Raw genomic sequence first — 19,980 nt, 5'->3', positions numbered from 1 at the left:
AAAATTAGACTTTAATTTTAAAACCAATAAAGGTTCCATTACTCCAAGAGTTCTAGCACCAAATTCAGGCGCAAAAAAGAGAAGCTGGTCCAAAACAACAGCTGAAATCACATTCAGGATCTAGAACTAGACTAATGAGTGGGTTCTAGAGGCTACGTTAGGTCTGGACTTCATGTTTATTTTTACAGCATGAAGAACAGGGCTTCTGGAGCAGTGTTTACATGGTTCTGCTGTTCTACAGAACAGAACACAATCAGGAGGCCCACACACACTAAAGGGAACCAGATGTTACCTAAACGTACGAACATGTATTACAATGTTTAGATGTAAATATGAGGTTCTGATATATATATTAATATTTATGCAATATTTTACATTCCTTTACACCACACTCTGTCACACAATATTGCCTACATGTATTAATATGTACGCAGTATTATACCTCTCGCTCTCACACACACACACACACACACACACACACACACAGATTACGGTACCAGGTTTCACAAACGTCGTCAATCCCTCATGGACGTGTCCCCAATCACACACACTGTCTATCATCAATGCATTGTGGGCATGTCTCAAACCACTGCAGGTGTGGAACAGAGGTGCATCCTGTGTCTGCTGTTGTGAAGAACATCGCAGTGCATTGTGTAGTGTGTAGGGTGCAGCTGGAACGCACTGTTACTATAAAGGCACATGACCCCCAAAGACTGGAATCACATGACCCCCAAAGACTGGAGTCACATGACCCCAAAGACTGGAGTCACATGACCCCCAAAGTCACATGACACAACAGACATATTTGTGTTTTTACAGAATAAAACAGGTGTATAAATTGTATAAAAGGTGTATAAACAGGTGCATGACTCCAGAAAAGCAGCATGTTTATTTTTGTGACCAGGAAGTGCCTTGTGTGTGTGTGTGTGTGTGTGTGTGTGTGTGTGTGTGTGTGTGTGTGTGTGTTGTATTACTAAGAGAGTACATTACACAAGGTTGTCCATGACTACATTTCCATGGAGAATTTTAACACCAAAGCACCAAACCCCCAGATGTTTTGGGTTTTTATTGAGCTTTCAGATCTGTTAACATTTCCACTTTTTTACTTTCAGTTCCAATGTTTTATGTTTTGTTTGTTGTTGTTTGTTGTTGTTGTTTATTTTAACCTTGTGTTCAGATAAATGCCACTGTTACTGTAAATCAGAAGCCTGTGGAACTGGAAGCGTCCAGGCATCTCCCGATTGTGTAGTTTTGCGTCTCTGGGTTAAAGAGAGGAGTTCAGGTGGATCATGTGACCTGTAACACCACAAAGCTTCCTTTTCATTTTTACTCAATCTTACTGCGCTACATAAACACAGCGCCGCTGTCATTCGCTGTACGTGTATTAGCAGCTTAGTTAACATCAGGTAAACTGTTCAAACTTGCAGCTAATCTTTCTACTAGTGTGGTGATGGAATCAGCTTTGTGATTGTCTTGTCAAATTTAACTTAAGAGACGCATATCAGAGTTCGGCAATCTTTTTTTTTCACAGTAATGTTTATAGCGCAATGTTGGTACCATGTTACTGCAACGCTGCACGTTTTCGTTGTAATCATGCTAATATAAATCTCTGTGATATTTATGTCTAATTGGGAATGTTGTGAATAAAGCATTCATTACCATGTGACATTTCCAGAACCATCCAGAACCTGTCGAGTACGTTTAATAAACGCTCTGGTTTTGGACGGTGTATGTATGGTATGGGTATGGCTTCCTATAAAGTCTAGTTTTAGGCTTAAATGATTATGTTTATATTTTTTACTACAGACATTTATATAAATAAAAGACTTTTATATCCAGAGAACGTGAGTCTGAATCTATTTTCATATAAATATCATTTTATAATGATTTAAAACAGTTAATACTACATGACTAATCAAGAGCACACAACTTTCAGAAACTGGTGAACAGAATTTAAAAAAAAAAAGAAAGTTCGTGCTTTTTTTTGCAGAAAGTTACTTGAACTGGTGAAATCACAACTGCAGGAAATAGTTTCGCGTGTGATCTTTCACACTGATGTTTGCTGGTAAACGAGACCTTTTAAACGACCACGTGAATCGAAGGAGGGATTCGGCTGAACGTGCGTTCTCATGACGTCTCATGACGCGTCTTCGCCGTAATTTTGAAAAACTGCTAGATTTTGCGTTCATCTTTACGATTGCGAAATCTCTACATCCTGGAGGAACTCTGACTTAGCTGCAAATCCGACAGCGTGAATCCGGTTTCAGCTCACAAACATCCCGACTCGCGTATTCGACTCAGTTGAACGAGTCAGTGTAAAGAGTCGACTCAGAGAAGAAGGGGGAATTGTGTCCCGGTTGGTCCAGCGCAGTAAACGGGTGCATCATTACAACAACACACATGAACCGAGCGCTTTGTGTGTGTGTTCAGTCTCTACTGCAGGATCAGTCCAGCTGCAGCACATCTGCTGTGTGTTAGAAACCGGTGTTTAAACCGAATCGTTTACAAACACACGTCCAGCAGGAGTGAAGAGGAGATGATGAAGGATCATCTCCGGTGGTGAAGGAGAGGATCATGACGCAGCGGCCGGAGACCACAGTCTGAACACTGCGGGGGAAAACAGCACCGACTCCGGCACAATGAGTCGGGATTCATCCTCACAGACTCGGGAAGGAGAATAAACTGTGAGTGTTATATATATGTATATGTATATATATAAATATAAATATCTCTATATACACCATGACCTTCAGTGTTTTCGGGTTCGAGACAAAAGGCGCGTGCAGGGACCGTGGGCGTCGGGATGTCCATCACTGCGGGTTTGATCATGAACACATGTACAGAATAAACCTCCTGTCATGTGTGTATTGTGTGTTAGAGATGTGGTGGTGTGTGTGATGGACCTGTCAGTGCCGTTATGTCGGTTAGCTGCAGTAACGGTGCTCTCACTGTGAGGCCTGTTTACGGCGGTGTCATGTCCGAGTTTATATTTTTATTCTACTCCTTTATTCCACTACATGCTCGGAGGACTGTCCCTGCTGTATCTGCACGTCTCGGGGTGTGTAATTCTCCGTTATTCGTGAATAAAAGCGTGAATTTGTCGTGACCGTGACGTTATGGAGGTTATCTCACTTTCCCGGAATATTCCGTGGGCCGCGTCTCAAATGCCCGAGTCCTCCCTACACCGGAGCACTCGGGAGAACCGACACAGCCTGCGTTCACACTCGGTGTAGGGCCTTGAGTCGTGGCTCTGTCCCAAACCACAGAAGAAGGCTGTTTTAAACACGGAACAGGAATAAATCCGCGCGGAAGGGTTACACAGACACCCCGCGTGGCGCACTGTTTAGTGCGAGTGTGCGGATTGGGACGCGGCCCGCAGCTCCAGCATGCACAGGGAGACATTTTGGGATTTGGGAATGTACTCCAGTTATGTAACGTCACCAAGCAGGACTCACTACTAGTCAGTAGTAATGCTCATGCTGAGTGAGCTGGAGGATGGAAATGGATTATTTCCGGTCCAGGAGAGCCAGTAATCTTGTTTCACTGTGCTTAATTTAACACACACACACACACACACACACACACACACACACACACACACACACACACACCTTTAGGGTTTCTACTGGGGATGTACCAAGTCTTTACACTGAAAGAACCCTGGACACAACTAACACCACCGACAGCACGACAGCGTTCTGGATTGTGATTGGTCAGGTGTTGATTCAGGTGCAGCGGATCTGACAGGAGCGCAGCTTCACCTCACAGGTTTATTTATAATTAATGCGCTCGTTCTAATACGTTATCGTTTCCATAGTAACAGCTCGTTCACGGGGACTCGTACCGCGGACGCTCCGCTGATAATAAACACATTACAAAATCGTTGATCTGGTGAGATATTCTTTAAGGAGAATGTGTTTAATGTGTTTATGTAACATTAACGGAAGGAGTCTCCAGTGTCAGTGCTGTATAACAGTCAGAGGTTCACCCAGAAAGATAGTATTACAGGTGTGTGTGTGTACCCAGTACCTGAGTGTAGTTTTATTTCTGATGTTCATGCAGTAACGCGGATTAAAGATGCTTACCTAACGCTTGTGGGCATGTGGTGTGTGTGTGTGTGTGTGTGTGTGTGTGTGTGTGTGTGTGTGATGTTGTTTTACTGTGGCATGTCAGGAATGTGAACTATGAGCCTCGTTACTCCAGGATACACAGCACCGCACCGATGTGAGTTTAAAGTCCACTGTGTTATCCATCTTACAGCGCTGACACACTGATTCTCCTAAAGACCAGGGCTGTGTTCCAAACCTCTCCCTGTCCCCTACACTGGGCAGTGAGTAGTGCTCACTAATCCAGGGAACAGAGTATTGAATGGGCGATGATCAGTAATAGTTTTCACCACAGCTGTTTCCTCATGATCAGTTCACCATGGACTCTATTAACTATATATACACCACACCGTTCACATACAGAACGCCTCGCCATCACGACTCCACCATGGACGTGTCTCAAACCACATACTCTACTGACCATATACACGCCGCAGCGTTCACATACAGAACGCCTCACCATCACGACTCCACCGTGGACGTGTCCCGTACCGTACCACACCACACCACACCAGCTGTTTATTGTGTTTAAGTACACGATTGCCCTGACATGGATGTTCTTCATCATGATAGCATGTGGCTAGGTCAGTGTAATTCTTACTGAAGGAGCTCGAATGACTTGCGTGTTTGTTTGTGTGTCCTTATGCATGTGTCAGAGTAATGGAGGGTGTGTGTTGCTGGTTGTGTAAGATAAAGAGAGGCGTGTGTGTGTGTGTGAGAGAGAGAGAGAGGCGCTTGGTGTCATGTTGAAGTCTGCCTGCAGCAGATGCATTAGCACAAAGTCGAGAGCTCTGAGACAGACCTGCCTCACACAACACGGTCTGCTGAGTGAAACAACATTAGCGCAGTGTTTAAAGCCGCGTTTACTCTGCGTGATGTCAGGATGTTTACATTTCCCCACTGTAAGATATCACAGTAAAATCTTGGAGGAATTCTATAGACTGTGTGCGAACACGTTTTCTCCACGTCAGATTATATAACAACGATCCACTAACGATGAACCTGCGATTACAGAAGATGTACGTTATACCAAGAAGAATGACACTTGAGAAGGTGAAGAGCTGTTCACGGCCGGGTGAAAGAGGGCACCATGAACATCAGTTCTCCAAACTGAACGCGGTGTAATAAGGATACAGGAAGGTGGAACTCATCAGCAGTTTCTTTCCCTGCCACCTCCATTTTGGCCATTTGTCAGGGTGGATCTCAAAGAAACATGATCCCGCTGCCACAATTTAACAATCTGTTTATGTTTCTCCGTCATCACCACCGTATTTGGTAATTGGTCTGCACTTATAGTACTAATAGCGCCTTTTAACCTTAGTGGTTCTACAAAGTGCTTTACACTGTGTCTCATTCACACACACACACGTACACACCAATGGTAGCAGAGCTGCCATGCAAGGCACTAACCTGCCATCAGGAGCAACTTGGGGTTCAGTGTCTTGCCCAAGGACATTTTGGCATGTGGAGTCATGTGGGACGGGGGTTGAACCTCCAACCCTGAGATTAGATCGAACCAACCCTGAGATTAGATCGAACCAACCCTGAGATTAGATCAAACCAACCCTGAGATTAGATCAAACCAACCCTGAGATTAGTGGACACCCCGCTCTACCACCCGAGCCACAGCCGCCCCAACTCCAACTATTTGTAGCCGTCCCTGGAGTTTGGCATCATCCTATGCCGTCCTTCTATTGGTGGCTTTTAGAGGATCAGCGCTCACACTCTGAGATTTCATTCAAAAGTTCTGATACTGCCAGAAACTTAAATGATTTTTGTGACCAAACATGGCATCGGGCTGAACATTGTACAGTGTAAACCAGGCTCAAGTCAAGTGTCTTAAGCGTCGTATGAAAAAGTCATTAAAAGCAGGAAGGACGTTCAAACTGTTCACTATCTAGCCTTTGAATGTCATGAAATCTTTTCAAATGTGTAACGTTAACGGTTTCTCCACTGCATAATACTTTAAATTATGACAACAAAAGCACAACGTTATTGAACTTTTTTAAGAAAGTGAATAATGGTTGAGAAAATAAAAACTGACTGAAACAGAAACCAATGTAACTTCTTTCTCTGTCACCTTTTAGATGTTTTCTTTCTATCGAGATGATCTCTTCGGCTTCTTCTATCACACTCCTCACTCCCAACGACCTCGAGTCGGGATTGGGCGTGTGAATTAAACTTCTCTCCAGTCTCTTCAAGCCTCGATCTCTGTCCCTTCTCATCCCACTTTCCAGAGACGATGGACAGTCCTCCGAAGCTGGCCGGAGAGACACTGATTGTTCATCACATCCCTCTAGTGCACTGCCAGGTTTCCGGTTCGCATCAGCGCTGCAGGAGCCCTCTGAGGAAAAGCAACAACCCGTTCAGCTGCCCAGAAAACCTGGGCCTGATCCGCACCACCTCGCTTCCCGAGAGAGATGTCCTCCAGCGCGAGGCTCTAGTGTACAGCAGCCTGATCCAGACCTCCAGCTCCAGCGATGCTTTTGAAGATGAAGGTATGAGAGGAGGAGAGAAAAAAGGAGTGAGAGGTGGAAGCATGGCAAGCGACACTTCCTCTTTCACGTCCAGCAATTCTGAAGATGCACTTCCTAAAGTCCTGACCAAGAAGGTGCACAACAGGCCAAGCTCACTCAGACACAATCCCTTCCTGCTGAATGCGCGGGAAGACGATTATGATGATGATGATGACGATGATGGACACAACCTGAATGGATACTTGGAGGATTCTTCCTTTCACTTGCATGGAAACTCAAATGCATCCTTAGACGACAGAGTGGACTTGGCTCCATTCCATCTGCATGAGCTGGGCTACAACTCCGGATCGTTCCACCTGCATGAATCTTTAGAGAAGCCCTGGGGTTCTGACCAGAAGGGGGCTTCTGGGCGTCATTTTTCTGCCCGTCTCGAGGGGCTTGATCTTTTAGGGCTGGACATTCAGCATCGTCATGGCAGCAGCGGCTCCACCCTGTCGATGGACTGTGGAGAGCAAGAGTGGGACGACGATGATGACGATCAGTCCATGCAAGGTGGCCGAGGCAGTTCGGAATGTTGTGGATGCTCCCGGACGTATCCTGAATCGTTCCCAGACTTTGCACACGGTTACTGCAGCGATTCATCCTGCAACAGCTCTGACGGCATTCTGGTCAACTTCAGTACCATCTACAACAAGACGAACAACATCGTCCCTGACAAGCCAATCAACCTAAACAGCTCCTGCACCTCTTCCGTATCTGAGCCAGTCTGTATGGGCGGGGCTGAATATGTAAGTGGAGGTGGAGCTTTTTACTTGGACTTGCACAGATCTCCAACGGAAGCTCCCCAGGAAGCCACCGACCTTCCGTCTTCCTCTTCCTGCCTATGCTCTTCCCAGCCACAAGGTGGCAAAGTGGAGCTTGACGCTAACTGCAATTCCTATCACAACCACGAAGGTCTGTTACCCTCTGAGACCTCAGCCAATGACCTCACTTCCTGTATGCAGAGCCAGGCACAGCTGGTTGTCGCAACCCAGAACTACTACAAGCTGGTAACCTGTGATGTTTCAACACATTCCTCCCCAAGTCCTGCAGGATCTTCAGTCACAAGCTGCTCTGATGAACACAGCAAAGGAAGTCCCACCCAGCCCACAGAGTACTTCCTGTTTAGGCACACTAAAGAGCGAGAAGAGGAAGAAGAGCAAGGAGAAAATGCACAGGTCAGCACACAAAAGCTAAGAGTCTCACAGCAGATGAATGCACTACTGTTTTTACGGAAAGTTTCGTTTCTGTCTCTTAGCAATATTAGTAATGCTGAGCAGTTAGCCATGGCAGCATTTTATGTTTCTGCATTCTTCTTATTACAGTTAATTCATTCATTTTATATTAGTTTTAAATTAATTCTCTGATAATGTAGTATCTTTGTGTTTGCTCCGATAGCAGTGTGAGAAGAAGGCGGAGCCACCGATGAGTAACACTGACTCCATGCGTTCAAATGTGATTGAGGGACAAGTGTACGTCAACGTCTCACCACCTGTGGGAGGAGCTTCGGTCGGGGCCCGCCTTCGTTCCCGTAGCTATGATCGGAACCTGGACAAGACCCCACAGCCTCGTCTAGGCTCTCTGGAGCGCATGCTAAGCTGTCCTGTGCGTCTCAGTGAGGGTTCCAGTCCGGGCCTGCCTCCTCCACCACGCGTCACTTCCTTCGCTGAGATTGCAAGGAACAAAAAGAAGAACGGCGGATCTCCTTCTCAGAAGACTGGTGCCGAAGCCTCTTCTGTTCACTCCCACTCGTCTGGAGAGTTCTCCCCGATTCTTGAAGATCTGTCCTCACTGATTAACTCCCCCCACTGGAGCGCACCACTCAGAGCCTCGCCGGGGGGAGCAGCGAAAGAGACGCGGACCAAAGCAGAAGGTAAGGGGGCAGAGTTTAATGTCGTATGTATTGTTTTACATAGTATAGGGATCCAGGTACATAACGGGGTGGAGTCAGCTGGATGTTTCTGGTATATGATGGGGTGGAGCCAGATGGCTGTTGATTTACAAAACTCTACTTTGGGTTTACAATTATAATAAAATAAAATGACACTTTCACACATGATTACTCCAGAGTTTTAGAGATGGCAGGTGTCACTCTGTTCACACTCTTGGTGGAGCACTGCCCCCGGTGGCCATGAATGTGTAGTACAGTGGGAGAGGAGAAAACACTGACATCTGACACCACATGGGGCAAACAACTTGCACAACCGCAAATTGACGTTACACACACACACACACACACACACAGTGTCCCAGTCAAAGAACACACACACACACACCCTGTCAGAGGTGAGCTGCAGGAACAGTTCCAGGTATTTCCTTCTGATTTCTGTTTCGCAGTGACACAGCATAGGCAGGTCTGTGTGTGAGAACAACGCAGTGTGTGTGTGTGTGTGTTTGCCTGTGAGGCAGGTCTCTGTATGCTTACTGTCTCTGCTGTGTCATTGTGTTGTGTGTAATTATCTGGTTTTAGCCGGGAAAAGAAACCGAAGGTAAGATTAACAGGAAAAACACTCGTGTAAAATAATAACACATCTTAATTGATAAATATTCCAGTTGTGACGACGACAAAAACGTGTCTCTACTCAAACAGAGCTACAGTCTGCATTTTCTTTCCATTCTCTTAAGTCTGTTGTTTCTGTAACCGTGTCATTATTTATTTCACTACATCTTATTGGTGTGACGACAGAGACGTGCTGAGAGCGGGTGAGATATAAAACATTACTGATATAATAATAAGAGTCTAATAATAGACGTCTGTCATTAAAGATCAGCAGTTAAAGCAGTACTTTCCAGGTGTATACACAGTTGTGTGGTCGTAGCAGAGTTCACACTTTCAAGGCTTTCATTCATTTAGTTTTGCTTTCACTTGGTTTATGGGTTTACTTTTGCTTTCCTAAATGCAGCCATGTGCCTGATATTTTATACACTTTCACATTAGGACTGGGGGATTTCTAATAATTTAGAAATGGTGATGATTTAGATGACATCATGATACACTTCCTTGTATAATTATCGTCACGTGTCTGTGCTTTTATAACCTCTTTGTTGCTGTATAAAGAAAATCACTGGATGTTAATTTGGTACGTTGTTTCATTTTTGCCTTGAAATACTTTTTATTAACACTGAACAAATATCTCTGAACCTGTACTGTCCTTTGTTGGCGTTTTGTTAGCAATATCTTGGTAAAAGTATATATCGTGTTACATCTTCAGTGATTGTGATCAGGGTTAAAGTTCCACGGTTTTGTCACAGCGTATGATCGGAGGGTTCCCTCACAATATGGTACACTACAGATTAAAATGCATGTACATGGATAACCATCCATCTATTCATTTATTTTAAGTCCATCAAGTTCCTTCCTCCTGTGGATCTCATCCCTTCTGTGTCTGGGTGTGAAACATTTCCCTGTGGACATCTAGATCACGCTGCAGCACCTCGCCACAGCGACGAGACCGAACCGAAACCTTTTGGCTGTGTTTAATCTGTCGCTGCTCTAAACACGTTACGTCACTGCCTCCGGTGCTGCTCCAAGCATGTTCTGAATATTAATACTGCCACGCTAGTTAGATTGATTATTGGGCTCAGCATGCTGTCTTTCTTTGACACCACTCCTTTTCCTTGAAAATCGTTTTTAAAAATATCTCTCAAAGAAAGAAGAACCATTAAGACACTTAGTTTTCTTGTTTGTTTTTTTGTTATATACTAAAGGAGGTGCCAAGAATTCATAATAATTCACCATGTTTTAGTGTTTTAAACGGTCTGCTTATTAACATGATGCCAGCTTCTTTAACCCTTCTCTCTGTATCTCTCGGTGTATAAGGTGGACTGTCCAGTTCTGCTGACTCGTCTCCAGCAGTAGTGCGCTACACTAAAGACCAGCGTCCCACTACGTTACCCATCCAGCCCTTCACCTTGCAGCAGCAGTTCGGGAAACCCCAGACGAAGCCCGTCCTCCCTCTGCTGGACGAGTACATCAATCATATGCAGGCTCGTTTTGGCTCCGCCCCATCTGAACGGGACGAGGAGGACTCAGACGACGATGGTCAGCGTCCCCGGCCGTCTCCTCTGGGCAGTTATTCGCCACCCCGATCCCTCTCCTGCCCTGCCCCGCTCTCTCACACCCCGACTGGGGTCGCCAAGCTGGCCCCACTACCCCCGACTCCTCCCCCTGCCACCAGGGGGCATTGTTTCCAGCGAGCTAATCGGAGTACATTACCCACACTGCCCAGCTCCGGCCTCAGTCCAATGGCACAGCTGGACCCGGGACCTCAGGAAGAGGAAGTGAAAGAAGCTCCTGTGTGTATGACACAGAGACCGCACAATGGTACGTGACTGTAGCGGTGTGAGAACAATCTGGAATAGTTGAGTTAATGTTACAGAGATGTGAAGAACCATCCTATCACACGTCTGGTGTCTGAAGTTCTCTTCTTCACTTTTACTCTACTGACTTTTCTTTCTTTTAACTACTACTTATTGATTCTATTCATCTGTTCTTCTGCTTATCCTCCATCATCACTTCTCATAACTCTTTTTCTTCTCATGTTTTGTTATACCATCCTTCCTTTCATTCATCTATCCTTTCACCGTTTAATCACTATCCATTCATTGCTTATTTCAATCCATCCCATGTTCCACCACTCTTCCACTTTTTTAATCCATCCATGCATTCCTTCCTCAACTTCCTTCTATTATCCCATCCATCACCTTCCCTTTCTTCTACTTCATCTGTCCATCCCTTTTCATCCTGACCCATTTCTTTTCCTTCCTCTCCTTACTTAATCACATAATCATTCCTCTTATCACTACTTCATCCATCCCTTCCTTCTTCTAACATACTTTCATCTTTTCATTCCTTTCTCCTTGTTTGCTGTCATCATTCCATCCTTCCCTCATTCCTTACGTCATCCATCCATCCCTTATTCTCCGTCTTTGCATCCATCATTCCACTCTTCTTTCTCGCTGCTTCTGTCCATCCTGTAGCACACCACCTCTCCCCACAGGCTCTTAAATGGAGGGAATACAGGCGTAAGAACCCTCTGGGTGTGGAAAACAAGAGAGACGGCAGTTCTTCCTCTCCCTCTTCCTCCTCCATTCTGTCTGCTTCTGCTTCTCTGACCGCCAGGAGACGCACAGTGAGACGCAACGTCTTCGATTTCCCTCCATCAAATCATGCGCTGAACTTCAGCAGACTCAACGGTGCTGAACCTAATCTAATCGGCGTTCGGGGTCATGACCTTACTACTAACAAGAACTTTCCTCACAGTGAACTTTAAACGTCTGTTAAAACAATTAATAACAGCATTAAAAGTAAAAGTACAAAAGGAATATAAACTCAGATCAAGTTAATATTGTCCAGAATGTTCAGGTAGCGGTGTTTATTCTTACTGTTTTGTGTGTGTGTGTGTGTGCAGGTCAGTCATTGAGGTGTTACAGTGACCTGCTGCCAGATTATTTCTCTCAGACAGAGCGACCCCCGGAGGAGTTCTGCCTCTCACCTGACGCAACCACTGAAGAGTCCATCTCCATCGACCTGCATCAGAAGAGAGGTGTGTGTGAGAGTGTGTGTCTGGTGTGACACCTCACCTTGCTGTTTGTTTGTTTATACAGAAGCTTGTATATCGTTTTTATGAAGCCCTATTTAGAGCGTATTAGTTTGAATTGGTCAAGGACTGTTTTATGGACACGCACAAGAAAATAATTTCTTGAGAAATTCGTTCAAGTCATTCAGATAAATACATTTCATTCTAGGTCCAGTTGGGGATGTTATTTCACCGTACTATTTTCTTTTCAGCAGGAAGCAGTAGCTGTTATCTATTACACACGGGTGCAATGAATCGAGTAGACGCTAACATCTCAGTAACTTGTCTGTGTATTATACACACTTTCTCATGGGCATAAAGATAGAAAATGTGTAGATTCTTCTCAAAGGATGAAGTGTTCCTGTTTGTCCCTCTCCCTGTCTCAGGTCTGGTGAAGGCCATAAACACAGCAGTGGATCTGATTGTGGCTCATTTCGGCACCAGTCGGGATGCAGGAATAAAGGTTGCTGTTATTATTATTATTATTATTATTATTGTTAGTAGTAGTAGGAGGAGGAGGAGGAGGAGGAGGATAAGGAGGAGGAGGGGGAGGAGTAAAGATGTTCAGTCTGTCTCAGTATTTTCTCACTAAAACTCTGGTAACGGTTTGGTCCTTTACATCATTTAAACATCCCGCCTTCAAGCGTTAATTATCTGGGGCGTCTGCACTTACATTTATTCAGAAAGTCCTGAATGAGAGGCTTGAATGATTCCTCGGTATTATCCTGTGGCACAGTGTGTTCGGATGTTTCTTGGGATCTGTTCGGATGTGTTCTGCTTGTAGCACAGGGAACCTGAGACGAACACAGTAAACTTGATGAATGTTCTCAGAATCGGATGTTTCATGTAAAGCGCTGTGTGTGTTCAGGCAAAGTTGGGCAACAGCTCGGTGAGTCCCAACGTGGCTCACTTGATCCTGAAGTACCTGTGTCCCGCCGTGTGTGACGTGCTGCATGACGGCCTGCGAGCGTACACACTTGACATCATCATTGGTCAGCGGCGCAATCAGCCCTGGAGCGTCGTGGAGGCCTCAACACAGCTCGGTGAGAAATGGGCTCTGGGGTAATGACGAGAGTTAATGAAGGTGGATTTGTGTTCGCATGAACACATTAGACACAGTAGTAAAGTACACCTCTCTCTCTCTCTCAGGTCCTTCTACACGTGTATTACACAGCCTCTTCCTGAAAGTCAGTCAATACTCGGAGCTGACCAATCACAGCATGAGACTCAACGCCTTCATCCTAGGACTCTTAAAGTAAGACGCCTGTCGCTCTTTCCATCTTTCACTGTCTTGTGTGATCATATCATATGATTCCATCTTGCGATGCCAGAATATAATGCTAATGCTAATAATGATGAAGTGATTCATCTTGATTAACAGTGTAAGAGGAGTGAAAGTAGTGTTCAGTCACTGTGTGTATTTGACTGAAAAATAATGTTAATAATAAAAGTTAAAACTCACCTTTATTCATTTTTCAGCTTGCAATCTCTGGAATTCTGGTTTAATCACATATACACACATGAAGGTAGGATAATATCTCGCTCCCATACACACACACACCTGTTTTATTCATATAATATTGTAAATATCCTATCTGTGTTTGTTGTCAGACATCATAGCGGCCCACTACCACCCATGGGGTTTCCTTCCCCTTTCTCAAGGGGCATGTCAGCCAATGTTTGAGGAGTTGCTGCTCCTGCTTCAGCCACTCTCGCTCCTGCCCTTTGACCTCGACCTTCTGTTCGAACCGCATCAGCTGCAGAAAGGTCAAGAGCACCTGAGGTGCAAAGAGCAGCTCTGCTCCACCCGCCAGGGCCTCGAACAATCAGCTCGCTCCACGTTCCAGCTCATGAGGGGCCCGACAGAGCCTATACAGCTAAAACAAGAGGTGGGGTCAAATCAGAAGGGGGCGGAGCAGCTTCACAGAGGCAGGTTTGCGTTAAGGTGTGAGGGAACCTGGCCTCGAATGGATGGGGCAGAGTCTAAAAAACAAGTGCGGAGGGTGCGAAGGAGCGACAGGGCAGGTAGTGAATCAGAGAGTGAAGGGCTCGTTTTGCACACAGGCAGGATGAACGGAGTGGGCGGGGAGGACAAAGAGAGGGAGAGGAGGAAGGAAAGGGAAAGAGAAAGAGACGGAGAGAGAGACAGGTTAAGAAGCAAGCAGGCAGGATGGTGGTTCCAGCTCATGCAGAGTTCTCAGGTCTACATCGAGAACTCTGCTGAGGGCTCCAAGTTTGTCAAGTGGGAGAAGCGCAAGAAAGGAAGTGTGGCTGAGGGGCGGAGACAAACCAACCCACCCCCAAGAGTGGGCGTGGTCGAAGGTGCAGAGGCTCATCAAGCAACGCATGAAAATCCAGAAACCACAGTGTGCAACGACACGCGTCGTACCGCCAGTACTGGAACCTTTCCCCAATCAGAACAGTTCAAAGCGATTAAAGGGAAGCCATCTTGGATGGGCAGTCCCCCGGAGTCAGTGCTGAGCGAGCTAAAGAGGACGAACGAGACACAGCCGGAGGGGGCAGGAGCGGAAACGCAGACAGCTCAGAATCTACGCTGGGGGCGATTGTTCGGAGCCGGAAACGTCGGCAAAACGGAGAAAACGGAACTCAAATCATCCAAGAACCCGAAAAGCATGTGAGTGGAAAAGAGGAAGGAGACGCTGATATGGACAGGTGCATCCCAAAAAATTCATCAAACTAATCATAAAATCCTTCTTGTTGTTGATTTCAGGTTGCCGTCGGGTTGGCTGAGTTTGGATCGGTCCGTGCTGGACTTGGTGGTGCAGTCTGTTGGGAAAAGGGCGGAGCCTCAGGCATTAAACACACACAGTGCTGAGACACAACACTGCCAAACACAGCAGGACCAAACACAGGAGCCCAACACACAGACAACAGCTGCACGGTAATCTCTCTCTCTAATCTCACACACACACACACACACACATTAAATATGTAATAAAATACATATTCCTCCTTCAAATCTCTCCCTCTCTCTCTCAGTGAGGTAAGGGCATTGTGCCACCACATCGCCACGGAAACAGGTCACCTGAGCTTCCATAAGGGTGACGTGTTGCGGGTCCTGAGCAGAGCGGACTCTGATTGGCTGCTGTGCTCCCTTGGCGACGCCCACGGCCTGGTGCCGATCATCTACGTTACATTAAACGACGAGGAGAGCGAAGATCCTCGAGGGCCACAGTGAACACACACACACACACACACACACACAGAAGTACACATCGTTTGGGATGTGCATCTTCATTCACTCTGATAAAGGAACAGGTTAAACAAACATGGCTAACACTAATGTTAATCTTAAACAAATATGGGTATCGTCATATTTATTGCCTGCTGTATGATAACATTTGCCATGCAAGAGACACGCAAACAGAAAAAAGCCAAATCAGTGTGTCATGAAACTACCAAAAAAATACAAGATCATGCTAGTGACGCTAATATTACCCTTCGTTGTTAGCCGTGTTAACATTGCCAGGTTTCCCGCTGACTTGTTGCTAAAACTATGTAGCGCTCCTTCTTTCGTTCTCTTTCTTTCTGTGATCTTTATTATGGTATTACAACAGGTTTTTTTAATGCACATGCAAGACGTGATTAGCGTTTAGAAAGTTTAGCACCTCAACAAATTCTCAAAAGACACAAACATCGACATAGCAGCCCAACTTCATGAACATGATTATCAGCGACAGTGTTGCTCTCTACGCCTGTAGCACTGTCCGCTTTTATATAAACACGTACGATTTTGTGTAAATATATGGTCTGACATCATGTACGTAAACACGTGTACAGAAGCAGTGCAGCAGTCATAATGAGGTTATAACTAGGGCCAGAGCGAAACGAACATTCTGACACCGTTACCGATTTTAATATCGGCTGATTTACTCTGTAAAATATTTAAATGGGGCATTACTGATATAATTATCAGCAGACACGAGCGCATGCTTATATAGAATGGATTAGTGAAATTTACAGCTCATGTATACAAAAACCCCTTCTCCTGCGGGTGATTAGCGCCCCCTGGGGACCAACCACGTGTCTGCTGGCTGTTACAAAAAATTATGTAAACTGTGAGAAGGTCCTAGTGAGCAAAACTGATTGCTTACAAAAGTCCAGATAATTATTAACATGACTGAATGACAACAACCGTTAACCATTAATGATTAGTTTATAGCTACAAAGAAGACGATTTGAATTTGGTTGTTCTGTTTCGTAGAGGTGCTTCACGTTATCCCTTATGTCTTCGACTTTCCTTTAAAGAAGCCATAATGTCAGTTAACTGATCAAACCAGACAATGTAAATAAATTTAAATACGTACCAAAGTGTACTTTTAAACTGAGCCAGTCTCTGGTTTAGTTAGATGCCTTCCGCTAAATAATTAACATTTTAGTTAAAGTAATACAGAGGATCTGCTAGAAGCTAGAATAAACTACGGGCATACGTTTATCAGCTCTGTTACAGTACTAATTACCCCCCACACATACACACACACACACTTCTGGAATGCCGTGGTACACAAATTGACGAGCCACAACCTTTAAGGAGACACTGCTCTATCCGTGTGTCCCGACACCTTTAATATCGATATACTGCTCTGGCGCTAGTTATAACAAACGCAACATACTAAACCTAAAGATTAGCACACGTCCGTGTGCTGTGTTACGTCAGTGAACGAGATGGTGGCCCGTTCGCTAAGCAGGTCCTTCATTGTTATGTTGATCCATCATGGTTCTGTAGGTAACGTTTAGCTCAGAGTTACGGCAGCTTATTCACTACATTGTTCAATTTAATGGTTCGTTTTATACAGCGATAGCAGCTAACTACCAAACTACCAAGCTATTTATGTTTACTCCAGTGACCGCCTCTCATAGGAATGCTAGCTTTAGCAAAAAATATAATTGTTAACCCATTTTCATTAAATGTGGCAATATGTGACGTTTATGTCAGCAGTATCGCTAACCATGTGGCTGATTTTAGCCAATGAGACGTCAGGGCGGGGCAGTTCGGCACAGGGACTCTGTATAACGTTACGAGTTACCACCTGTATTACTGAATACACACGAACATGAAGACAAACGCCCCCCGAGACTCAACAGTGAACTCTTCGCATCAACTTCCTGCTGTTCTGACCAATCAGAAGCAGGACTGAGGGCGGGGCCAGGGAATATCTTGCATGTCAGACCAAACTACACGTCTTCATTCGCTGCACCTACAGACACCTTCTTCTGCTGGAGGAGGAGGGAAAGGAGGAAGCTGTCACCAGTTTTAGCCTTGGCGTTAACATTAGCTGCTTAAAGAACACTATGGGTTTGTTTAGTTTGAGTCCTTATTTAAAAAGCATTGTAGCTAGGCACGTGCCGATATTCAGGTGCACGATATATCGTGATATTTAACACAAGCATTCAGGATCAGAGATGAAGAAGTCTGTCCAAATGACGGTCCCAGGACAAATCTGAAGACGTGTCTTTCTTTTAAGAGTTGTGTAGAAAACACGGAGTACAGAATATATCTGAATTAGTAGCTAACGTCGCTCGTAAACGTGGTGTTGTCCTTTAAATACTGAAAAGAAAGTTAAATATCGGCACATGTCTACTCTTTTCAAAGAATGACTGGCTTACTAATAGGCAAGTGAAAGAAAATAATTGTATGTTGAGTTTATTGTTCTGAAGGTATCATAGGAATGTGTTTATTTATTATTAACATCATCTTATTGTTCTGTCTGTAAGGCACCACTTTAATCTCAGATATGACCTAGAACTGTTGGCTGTGTTAAACAGGACGTGTCAGTCAGTCAGGGCGTACTGAGCATGAAGTGTGTGCCAGTAATCTGATGTACACCGTAGGGGTGGGCGATATGATCAAAATATCACATCACGATACTTGAAAATGTTTCTACATTACATGATCTAACAACAAAACTGATTTAAGTTACAGTTTTAAAGATCAGAGTTTGTACTTGTTCTATAAATACCGATGATATCCGAGATATCTCTGATATAATATATAATAACATCATATGGCCCAGCCCTACAGGTTATTGTATACTCTACACAGTTTAGGCCGTTATTGTGATACGGAAACGTAATATCAGAACACACCTAGTGCTTATAAACTCACATAACTTAGCCTTATAGCTTCTTTTTTGATTAATTTTTTAACCCGTCCTTTAAACGTGGCTTTTTTCTCATCGTTCTAAAGGCATTTTAATTTTATTTAGCACAATATTGCACTAATTTATTTGACGTCTTCACTTGCCTGTGAGTGAACCTGACTCGTGTGAGAATAATGTTATTCCTGAAAACTATACTGATTTGTTTTTTACAGATTACGACAACAGCTTTGGTTGACCATGTCACGTTATAATTTTCTTTCTTCAAAGTTTTATCATTTTATATTATTTTCTAATACAGAAAATGCATTTTATTCATGAATTTATTCCGTCGCGCTTGTAAATACGTGACATTCTGGAAGGACTATGCTAACGTTATTTGAAATTGTTATTAACAGACGTTACTCGATGTAATTAACATGTAATAACACGTCTACTTGAATAGGCTGTACAGAATAGTGCCGTTATATGGGACGTTATTAGAGGACATTTGGTCTAGAGTTTAGTTTTGCGCTGCATTATGTTTGTCACGTTCACTCTTTTCTGTCGCCTAAACACACTCACACACACAGAGAGAGAGAGAGAGCGAGAGAGAGAGAGAGCGAGAGAAAGGGGTTGATAATAGACTAGTGCCTTCTTGTATCACTTCAGGCTTCAGGGCGGTAAACGTATTGTAGGGAAAGACACAAAAGTCTCCTGACTTTTCCCCCAAAGCAGAAAATATGAAATCACAGTAATCTACTTTTCAAAAAGCTGTAAATTGTATTAAATTTCTACGTTGTTTTGCTAAACTTCTTAAGGCTTAGAGCAGTTTTCAAAGCGACCAGGCCACAAGTCTGAGAACAGTTTTGAATCCAAGTGACTAAACCCAGGCAGATTTTTGTCTGAAGCAAAAAAAAAAAGGAGTGACAATCCCGATGATGGCGTCTGTTATCTTGAGGCAACTACAGACGCCATCCTTAGATCAATAATAAACAAAATTACTGCTCTGGCTGCCACGACTGCGAGTTAAGAATCTGAATCGAACCTGTCGACTTTTAGAGGGCCAAACCTGAGCAGTCGGTTGAAGATCTAAAGCCGGAACAGAAAGCAATGTACCGTTACGCTGGATTGGACAAATACCTAGAGACACAAATAGATTTAACAACTGGACTGGTGAACGTCTCAAATGATGACGGTGTAGTTCAGCTCAGTAGATGGAGAATATCCTGATGAAGGTAGAAGAATGTAAAAGGAAGTGTTTTTGTAGCTCATGGGATCTGGTTTAGTGCGTGGAGCTTGTTCTCTCTCTCAGCTCAGCTCTGTTCCTCACACGGGGTGAACACATTGGGTTTCAGCTCTGAAACAAGCTGTACAGTAGAACATGAGGAAAGCACATTTAACATGAACATGCTGATGGCTGTAAAGTGAAATCTGAAGGGAAAAAACAAACAAAACAGCCATGTTTTTTTGTAAGTGTTGATTGGTTAGATAACTATAGGACCTAAAAGGCCATGATGTAAAGAACGGAGCTCCTCCTTTCCCCTCATCCTTCTGTACGATGTGTATGACATCACCAACCGTGTATGGAGATCAATTACAAAGTGCTGATGTGAACGACCCTCATGTTTCTCTGTTTTTATTTCCCAGTTCGACATGTGACATTACATTACAACACTGA

General features: G+C 44.4%; 2 protein-coding genes across 3 annotated transcripts in view; both read left to right on the top strand.

Annotated features, from left to right (window-relative positions):
• The window catches only part of atp8b5a (ATPase phospholipid transporting 8B5a), a 29,310-nt gene extending 27,396 nt beyond the window's left edge, over window positions 1-1,914 (top strand). For both annotated transcript variants that reach the window (XM_053653957.1, XM_053653956.1), the window contains exon 28: window positions 1-1,914. This exon is cut by the window's left edge and continues 702 nt beyond it. The gene's annotated coding sequence lies outside the window, so the exon portion shown is untranslated.
• A 408-nt stretch (window positions 1,915-2,322) lies between these two features.
• rusc2 (RUN and SH3 domain containing 2) lies at window positions 2,323-19,920 on the top strand. The gene is made up of 12 exons (XM_053653953.1): window positions 2,323-2,684; window positions 6,194-7,800; window positions 8,021-8,495; window positions 10,443-10,946; window positions 12,034-12,168; window positions 12,588-12,664; window positions 13,070-13,244; window positions 13,351-13,456; window positions 13,681-13,727; window positions 13,813-14,836; window positions 14,933-15,103; window positions 15,202-19,920. The coding sequence occupies exons 2-12, from the start codon at window positions 6,349-6,351 to the stop codon at window positions 15,398-15,400; spliced, it is 4,365 nt and encodes a 1,454-aa protein (XP_053509928.1). The 5' UTR covers window positions 2,323-2,684; window positions 6,194-6,348; the 3' UTR covers window positions 15,401-19,920.
• Window positions 19,921-19,980: the final 60 nt, after the last annotated feature.

Source organism: Ictalurus furcatus, chromosome 22 (assembly GCF_023375685.1).
Source record: "Ictalurus furcatus strain D&B chromosome 22, Billie_1.0, whole genome shotgun sequence".
NCBI classification, from domain to species: domain Eukaryota; kingdom Metazoa; phylum Chordata; class Actinopteri; order Siluriformes; family Ictaluridae; genus Ictalurus; species Ictalurus furcatus.
The sequence above is the reverse complement of the archived record's forward strand: the minus strand, read 5'-3'. Positions and strand labels throughout refer to the sequence as shown.

Bases quoted from the DNA above. Each gene is read 5' to 3' on its own strand.
- rusc2 (XM_053653953.1), top strand. From the start codon at position 6,349: ATGGACAGTCCTCCGAAGCTGGCCGGAGAGACACTGATTGTTCATCAC. The intron at 12,665-13,069 runs GTTGCTGTTATT...GTGTGTGTTCAG, and splicing joins GTCGGGATGCAGGAATAAAG to GCAAAGTTGGGCAACAGCTC. The intron at 13,457-13,680 runs GTAAGACGCCTG...TTCATTTTTCAG, and splicing joins TTCATCCTAGGACTCTTAAA to CTTGCAATCTCTGGAATTCT.